We start from the raw sequence: 9,833 nt of genomic DNA on the forward strand, positions 1-9,833 counted from the left end.
TAATGGCCAGATCCATGTTTAGGAGCCGCTTTTTGTTATTGATTGTTCAGAAAAGCGTTTTAAGTATTTAGTCATAATGTGCCTTATATTTCATAGGCTCGCCTGGTTCACCCTTGCAGACGTCAATCACAAAATCAGCATCAGCTTTGACACTTCATTGGTCAGAGGGTGCTGGAGGGGCGGGGCCTGTCACAGGATATGTCATTGAAGCTCGTCCATCAGGTAAGCTGTGGTCCTGAGCTCACTTTCTTTGCCATTACTTCAAATCTACCCTTGACTTTTTCATAGCCATTTCTTTTTCTCATTTGTTATATCAGTTTTTCCCAACCTTTTTTGCTACAGTATGCACCCCCACAGCCCCCTAATTAAGGCTCAAGTACATCTTTATATCCCGACACCAAACTATAAAAGTGTTTCTTTTAACTCATAATATACTTTAATAATATTCATAATAATCCTAATAATATAAAGTCATTTTGGGTAAAAAACAGACTCACCAAGTAGCAAATATTTGTGCTAAAATTGCCATTTAAACAAATGTATATAAACGTGCATAAAGTATTTTGTTTTCTTTCTTTAAAAAGGAGCTGTAAATATCACAATTACCTGTTGTTTTGATCTGTTAATAGTTTGATAAGTAGTTTTAAACTATTGACTTTATTATTACTAAATACCCCCTAAACATGCACTAAAGTAATAGTTCACCCAAAAATAAAAATTCTCTCATCATTTTCTCACCCTAATGCCATCCCATGTGTGTATGACTTTCTTTCTTTTGCAGAACACAAATTATGATTTTTAGAAAATTATTTCAGCTCTGTAGGTCCATGCCAAAATTTTGAGCCAAAAAACACATAAAGGCATCATAAAAGTAATCCATACGACTCCAGTGTTTCAATCTATATCTTCAGTAGTGATATGATAGGTGTGGATGAGAAACAGATCAGTATTTAAGTAATTTTTTTGACTGAGCTTAATATGCACTGAACCCGGAACATTCCTTTATAGTGGAGAATGACAGAGCAGGAAGGATAATTTATAGTAAAAAAGGACTTAAATATTTATCCGTTTCTCACCCAAACCTATCATATCGCTTCTGAAGACATGGATTTACTGTAACCACTGGAGTCTTATGGATTACTTTAATGCTGACTTATGTGATTACTGGAGCTTCATTGTATGGACATACAGAATCTTCAGATCTTTTTGTGCTGCGGATGAAAGAAAGTCATACACATCTGGGATGGCATAAGTGTGGTGAGTAAATGAGATAATTGTCATTTTTGGGTGAACTATTCTTTTAAGTAAACATTTTCCTAGCCAATTTATTATTAATGGAATAGATCACCTAAAAATTAAAATACTGTTATCATTTATTCCCCTCAATTTCATTGTTTTGAGAAAAATAATTACAATGAAAATTAATGGTGACTGACGCTAACATTCCCTGAGTTGAGAATCACTTTGATCACACAATCTTTCAAACTAACCTAACCTTCCTTATCTCACTTCCAACTCTTCCATCTTTCTTCCCCTCTGTGGCAACCAATTACTCCCCCTCTGTCTTTTGGAATCCTACATCTGCAGATGAAGGTTTATGGGACACATTTGTCAAGCATCTCCCACCTGGAAGCTTCTCGTACACCATTAGTCTGGACCGCCTACGCTCAGGTGTGGCCTATGAATTCCGTGTCATCGCCGTCAATCGCTTCGGCTACGGCAATCCCAGCCCACCTTCTACTGCCATGTCTGGTAATCTTCTTCATTATCTCATGGCACTACACTGTATTTAACTAGCTTTTACAAAGCATTTGTTGATTAGAAGTATATCTAGGGAGTTCCTGTAGCTCTAACTGGTAGAGCGTGGCACTGGAAAGTCCAAAGTTACGAGTTCATTGGACTTTTATTGTTTTGGACTTTTAGGTTTTCTTGTGGACCCCCTTACAGAAAATCTAGAGTTCTGGCAAACTAGCTGCAAACTTGCCACTCGTTTTCACATGCAAATAAGCTTGTGATTCACAAGCTGATGTCACAAAAAGATGTTTGCCAGAAGTTTGCTGCAGCTCTTCACCGGTAGTGGTGAACCTGCACTAAACCTTTGGCGACAATGAACAATTTGCCGCAATTTTGCCGCAAAGCTCATTTGCATATGAAAATAATCAGTGGCAAAATTTGCGCGTTTTATTTTAAGGGAGATGCCTCTCACTTTTGTGAACATGATGTAACATAGTAGGATGTTGTGTACCAATAATCTAGCATCATTTTAAAATATTGCATGCTGCATATTATATCACATACTCTGAAAAAAAATTGCATGTTCTGTTTTGTATGCAATACATATGTATTCCATTCTGAACAAATCCAGAGATTATGGAGTGTGAAATACCGGTAGAAGTGTTTGATTTCTATGAGGAAGTTTGGACTTTAACTCACTTTGCAGCCTCTACTGCCATCTAGTGTAAAACAGCTAAACATTCACTTATCCATAAGTAGAGGAAAAAACTGAAATCTGTGCTTTTAAATTTCACAGCACTATTACATTATCTTCAAATATTAATAATATGTCAGAAACTGTAGCTGTCAGATATTATATACAAAATGTCAATAATAGGATGGCAATAAAATACATTGTTCTGAAATTTTGTGCTGTGTTGTTGCAGCTCTGTCTGAAATGCCCTTCTATGAGGAGTGGTGGTTCCTGATCGTCATGGCGTTGATCAGCCTCATTCTCATTCTGATGGTTGTGTTTGGTCTGCTCTTGCTTGGACAGAACAAAAAATACAGGAGCTGTGGCACAGGTGAGACTTTTTATAATAGAAGAAAATATGAATATTAAAATTGTCATTTAATGATTATTATGAACATAATACACCATATTTCATGTACTGAGCCCACATTAAATTAAAATCCCTAAGCACCCTTAAACTGAAGTGTGTACTTTCTGTGCCACAAGTGTCACCAAACAAAATTGCAAAATTGTTTCAAATTGATTCCAGAAAACTCCTGTGTCTTCCATTGGTTGTACAAACAGATAGTTCCGCCCCAAACTCACGCCATTGGTCGAGCCAGTGTTGCTGTGTCAGGCTGGATGAGCTGCTCAAACAGACTTAGCAATGTTTTGATAGCAACACAGAGCCAGTGTTACACGTTTTGGTGAAATTAACCTACAAATGGTGTACTTATAGTTGACTCTACATATTAAGCTGGGATACAAGAAAAAAAATTTAATCAAAAAAAATTACACACATCAGCTTTCATCAACTTTGCAGTGAAAACTATAGCAATAGGCAAAATAAAATATAAAACTACAAAAACTACACATAGATATGGTTACTGTAGGCAATAATATGTTGTACTGTATATGTTGTATATTATTATGTATATACTGTATGTAGTATATGTAAAAAAGTGTGTACCTTCAACAAAAGGTACCATGGTATTACCATGGGTTTTTACACAACATTTTTGGTACTAGTATTACCATTGTATTTGTTATCATGTCACTTGGAGTACCGTGTAAATATTATGCTTTATGAAAATGGTAATTATATAGTATTATATGTCAAAGAGCTCTTGTATTGCCATCACTGTACCTTGGTACTGCCTCAGTACATTTGCTTCCTGGACAGTTTATGGAAGTCCTACTTTATGGATTATTCTGTTTTTTATTTTATTTTCTTCTTTTTTTCAACCAGGTCATTAAGGCTTCCCAAAGTACTTGATAAAGCAGAGCTAATCAAGTAACTTATCACAGTGTTTGCTTTAATTATGTGGTTGAAATGTAATCTTTCCCACAGGAAAGCATATATCTACTGTAGAAGAGGCTGTAACCCTTGACAACGGCGGCTTCACGGCCCTAGAGCTGAACAGCAGACATCTGAATGTAAAAAACTCTTTCCTCAAGAAGAATGGAACAAGGTGGTGTACAAATGGCAATTGTCAGATTATTGTAAAATACAAAGAACTATGGTACAATAGGTGTTTCTTTTGTCAACTTTTATATTTAATGTAAGAACAAACCCAAATAATACAATAATCATACAGATTTGTCTTGTTTGCCGAAGTAAATTTGTATATGCGAAAGTGTCCCTTTTCATTGTGTGAAACTTGTAAAATATGGGGCCTGTTTGAATAAGAAAAATACATGTAATGTAAGGAAAATGTAGTCAAAATTAAAGTGTACTCTGTAATTTTGGTTTCGTTTTTATGTTGTCTTGGACTTACACTGACACCAGGGGGCGTGGATGCAGCATCATTCAAACGCAATAGTTTTTAGTTACCAGTGCCCTTCTAGAAATTCACTATTCACAGTCTGCCATGATTAATTTAATCCATGAGTGAAACTGTCCAATAACAAAGCAGTTACTGAGATGAAGCGAGTAGTATTCTGCTGGCCATATGATCATAACATGGCAGCCCCCATGAGGTGACCCTCTCCATGTCGAATAAAACAGTTTTATAAGGTTACTGATATGACTGTAGTCTTCATCTCATGTGAGTGCTCATGGTTTTATGTTTCAAAGTTATGATTAATTTCTGAAGGAGTAAAACTTTTAAATGATGGAAAAAATTACTGAGTGCACCTTTAATGTGGCCCCAAAGAGTATTCGGACATTAGTGGAACAGGTCCATAGTTAATGTGATGAACTTCACTTGTGGTTACTCTGCTAGCCCACCTGTGTGACCTTGAGGGGAACTGACTTTTAGGTTTATGGTTCTGACATGGGTTGATGTTGGAATTTTAACTCCAGTGATTGGTTCACAGATCTCCGCCACGGCCCAGTCCAGGTGGGCTCCACTACTCTGATGAAGACATCTGCAACAACTACAATGGGGCTGTTTTAACAGAGAGCACCACCCTCACAGAGAAACCCACAGAGCTCTCTGAGTCTGAGGTATACACACCTAGTGTACAGCAATACTGTATGACTATACCTCTTTCACATTTTGCAGTAGCAGCAAATTAATCTTGTGAGAATTTTGCAGAAACACATGTAGTTATACAAAAAATACATTGTATTGTATATAATTTAATGTTAGTACATAGAACATTAATACACCTAATGTAAAGTGGGACAGGTTTCATGTGTGAAAGTGGCTAATGTTCAATGAACTTTTACTATTTAAAACTTTGTTGTGATGTGAGTTGTTTAAAATAAATGTATTCTCCAAAAACTTAAAGGTGCACTAATAAAATGTTTCCACTTAAATAAATATTTTATACATCCAGTCCTTACAGTGGCTTAGTTTTATTGTACTTGTGGCCACCATGTTAAGATCATATGACCAGCTAAGTACCACTGACTTTATCTCTATAAACCCCAATTATTGGACACTTTCAGAGTAAAGAACACCTGCTAATTGTGTTTTTACAAGGGCGTTAGTAACTAAAAATGTTTGCTTTTGCTTGATGCTGCTTCTGCACCAATTGGTGTCAGTATAAAAAGACGGCAGCCATATTGACCAGCAATACATAAACAAAAATGACTTTGTGCACTATTAGGCAACATTTTTGTCTGTGCTCTAACTTTGTTGTTGTCCTTATCTTTGATTTTGTCCCGTCCCACCAACCCTCGCACACAGGTGAGCGACAGCGATTATGAGGACGAGCAGCCCAAGTACTCGTTTGTCAATCACTACATGAGTGACCCCACCTATTTCAACTCGTGGAAGCGACAACCCAAAGGTGTGAAGACTGGCGGAGGCTTCGAGGAATGTGCCATGACGGATGCAGAGGGGGGTTATTATCAGACTGTGGTGACCCAGCACAGCGTAGGTGGTGTATACACCCCAACAGGGCAACCCGCAACAGGAACACGCACTCCAGTGACTGGCTTCTCCTCGTTTGTCTAATGGACCATTCATATAAAAATGATGAGAAGCTGACAAAAGCTGACAAACAGGAAGTGGAAACAGGACAAAATGGACTTGGATGTTGTGACTAGTATTGAGGAACATCAAAGGCGAAGAATGTGTTTTCCCAGAGACTAATAACTCTCAATTCCCCTAAAACGTGTATTTAAGATCTCTCTTCAAAGAACGGAGGGAATTAAAGTATCTTATTGTTAATGTGTTAATCATTTTTGGCCGGATTTTCGAAGATTAACCACGACCCTGAAGGAGCGGGGACTTTGCACTGTGAGACTCTTTAGCGAGAGGCGGTATTAATTTTAAAGACTCAAAGACCCACAGAGGAGGATGAAGGAAATTCCTTTGTTATGGATTTCCGTTCCATAGCAACACTCCGGGATTAGTCGTAATGTGTGGGCAAACAAGCGCTTGAGTGATTCAGTGAATCACTTCCTCATAAAACTCTAATTAAAGTTCTGCTAAACATCACCGGAAATCTGACTTGTACAGTGTGTGGTAGACTTGAACAACAATGTGTTTTGTGTGTGTTTTTTCGTAGCAGGTGTGAGCGGCTTTGTTTTGGACGACAAGAAGCACTGAAAATACTGCCTTTGAACATGTATTGCTTTCTGAAACCAAAAGAGTGAAAAAGAAAGGAAATGTGTGCTCGCAACAAAGTGATTTCTTAGGTTAGCAATACTCTATGTAAAATATGCTGTATGTGTGTATATTTTTAGGATCAATTTTGTACAAACAACGTTTTTACTGTAGAATAGATTTGTGCCAAGTTGATGTAGTTCCCTAGTGATGTTCATTTCAGCAAGTCACAATCCACAGTTTGTTTGACTGACTTGCAGTGTATTTACAGTTCAGTTACCCAGAGAACTAATAAGAGATGTGAGGAAAAAGTCCTTCTAATCCAAATAGACACAGATTTCCATCTCCTTTAAAGCTGAACAAATATTTATTACAATATGAAAGAAAATCAGTGGTTTATTAGATAAAACACACAGGGGAAAGATTGTGCAGGTGTGCGTACATGTCTTTGGGGTGGTGTAGACTAGTGGTAAAAGATCTAGGCGGGAAATCAAAAGGTTTCAGGTTCGAACCTTATAAGGAGTGATTCTATGATCTTACGCCATTGTGCCCTTTACAAAGTCACTTCACACCGGTTTATTCCGGAGGGATTGTCCCTGAAATATTTTAACATGGCAACGTCGTTTCATGGAAACAAATAAAGAACAAATAAAACTTTAACCGAAACATACATAACACTAGTATGTAAGCGCAGACGCTTCTAGCTCAAGCTCGATTTCACACATCGACTTCTGTAATGTGTTAGAACGCAATTCACATTGCTAGCATGTGTTGTATTCTCAGCCTTGCCACAAGGGGTGCTATATCGAGCAGTAAACTATCTTCAACGGTCAGTTTTCTGTTACATGTCAAGTGCTGTAATGGCGGTGCAACAGTTTGAAGAGAATTTTGCTGAGAAAGGTATTTAAAATTTGTTAAACATTCAACATGTTTATAACTAGCCACCTAAAGAATAACACATCAGCTTTAATGGCAGATACATTTGTAAGGTACTCTATCGTCCCCTTGAGTTCTGAGGTTTGTTACCGCCACAGTTACATGAGAACGCATATTAAGTACATACAACAGAAAAGCACACTTGCAATGTTGACCAGGTATTCTTGTCTGCATACTTATGTAGAATATGTTTCTGGCCTAAAGATTGTGATTCTGTTCTATGCATTAAATGATCATTTCAAATAGCAGATAGACAAGGACAGACTTCTTTCTTAGTTAGTCCAAAGACAGGAAGGGCTATGCAAAGTATTATCGTTTTAAATGAGTGTAATGTGCACTTCAAAGTGAGTTTTCACAAGATATTGTGATTGCTTTGGGGAGTTCTTGTTACTGAAATTTTATTAAAGCTTCCTAAACTGTATTATTTACAATGCATTATACATGTACTGTACTTGCAGGCACTGTACTTGCAGGCATCATAATGCATTGTACTTGAAAAAGTGAGTAATTGTGTCTAGCAATGTTCAGACTGCAGTATGTGCATCATGAACACAAAGTATCATGGCATTTAGGATTATTCAATGTCCAAAACCTTGACATCACAACCAAAGCCCTAAACCTAACCATAGACCTTATCAGTGGCGTAACTTGGATCTTACAGCCCCAGTGCAAAGAACCTGTTGGGCCCCCTTCTAGGCGGATCTCGGTCATTATTCATCACCTGTCGTGCCCACAGTTATTTTTATGGTTCCTTTTGGTCGACCGTTGTGGGTACTTCTCACCCCGGGCCCTAGGGCGGCTGCCCACCCTGTAGTTACGCCCCTTATTCACAGTACCGCCATATTTTATTTTTGACGTGCCCTCACAGCCTTGTTTTCATCCCCATCATAAATCAAATATGGCACTACAGTGAATAAGGTCTATGAAAGCCAAAACTTACATTGTACTCAAAAGAAGGCAATTTTTATGTTACCCTTCAAGCCCGTTTAAAATACAATAATACTCTTCTGCCATTATTATTTCTATATCTCTTGTGATTGTTTAATTGTTTGTGATATCAAAAGAGCAGATAGTGGCAGTAAATTTTGCATGGGCAAGAACATGAACATTTTTGATTTCAGTTAACTTTACATCCCTGTATTGCGATGACACTCGAAATTTGAATCTTTTAATTTTCATGTTTTTTTTATTTTTTTATTTTAACATTAAATGAAAAACAGCTACAGTAGGCGAAATCCAACTATGCATCCAAAAATACAGTAGGAACATACAATAAGCCACACATGCACTATATTAAATATTACAAACACAACTCATAGTCAGCTTAACTGTAAAAGTATTATTTCTTAAAATGACATTAGCTATCATATTTTACTGGCATTATTCCCTAAACAAATTACCTGGCAGATCTTCTATTTATGACATATTGGTGACTAAATGCCAAAATGAGACGATACAATCGGCTGTGTCCACTGCATTAGATAACAAAATATCAAACCAAGTGGCATGTGCAAACAAATGGTGGTAGGAACTTTTTTTTATTTCTAGAACTAACATTACTTTTATTTGTAATTTTAGTACTTATTTGTAACCAGCTGGTCCCAAGGTGATTTTTGTCAGTTCCCCTCAAGTTCACACAGGTGTCCTAGTAACCACATTTACAATCAAAGTGTCAAAAATTATATATTTTGTTTTATTATTTAAAACATTCAAATATATATTTTTGTAAAATGGTTCTGCTTAGAAAGTGTGCTTTGGCAATCTTTAAAATAAATGCCAATTGGTTTGATATATTGTCATCGAAGTCATACATTTTTAATTGTGGCTTAAGTGTCCAAATCTATTTGGGGCCCACTGTAGGAACACTGTATCACTGTAATGCCCTGTGATTATGAGGCTTCATCACTGTAATGCACTTGTTTTGATTACTATGATTAAATGGACAAGACACATTTCACAGAAAATCTTTTTTCCCCTATTTTGACTTGACCACACCACCCATTTAAAAGAAACTTCATGCCGTTCACACAATTTTGATTTGTTTTTCGGATCTTATCTTTAGGAGAGGCTGTCTGAACTGTTTTTTTTTTTCTTGCAAATGAAAAAATCTGTATGTTAAGTTAGTGGACTCAATTTCTGGCATGTCTGCATTGACTGCTATAGTACTGCAGGCATCAACACACTTGACAAGACTTTCTTTTACAAGTGAATGCAAGCTGGCAGTATGAGGAGAACTGTCAGAAAGCTGCAAATCTATTCTCTGCTTATGAACGTCACAGTGTCTAGACACGATGTTGAACACATGGACAAAGCACAAGCGACTGCAAAGTGTAACAATCCATCAACAGCATTAAATAGCACCAAACTGTGTAAAGGAGGGCAAGTCTTGGTTTAAGTCAATTTAGCATTTAATCACTTATTACATTATGTGTACAGAACATTTAAATGGA

At 37.0% G+C, this 9,833-nt stretch overlaps 1 protein-coding gene across 1 annotated transcript in view; it reads left to right on the forward strand.

The window, feature by feature from the left end:
• Positions 1-5,863, forward strand: part of LOC127445557 (protein sidekick-1-like) — a 317,499-nt gene extending 311,636 nt beyond the window's left edge. The window contains exons 43-48 of the mRNA XM_051705711.1: positions 97-222; positions 1,588-1,752; positions 2,661-2,798; positions 3,798-3,918; positions 4,766-4,895; positions 5,584-5,863. Of these exons, the coding sequence (XP_051561671.1) occupies positions 97-222; positions 1,588-1,752; positions 2,661-2,798; positions 3,798-3,918; positions 4,766-4,895; positions 5,584-5,853 (950 nt within the window). The 3' untranslated portion in view covers positions 5,854-5,863. The remainder of the gene's footprint in view (positions 1-96; positions 223-1,587; positions 1,753-2,660; positions 2,799-3,797; positions 3,919-4,765; positions 4,896-5,583) is intronic.
• The last annotated feature ends 3,970 nt before the right edge of the window (positions 5,864-9,833 follow it).

The sequence above is a fragment of the Myxocyprinus asiaticus genome, chromosome 8, assembly GCF_019703515.2.
Source record: "Myxocyprinus asiaticus isolate MX2 ecotype Aquarium Trade chromosome 8, UBuf_Myxa_2, whole genome shotgun sequence".
Lineage (NCBI taxonomy): Eukaryota > Metazoa > Chordata > Actinopteri > Cypriniformes > Catostomidae > Myxocyprinus > Myxocyprinus asiaticus.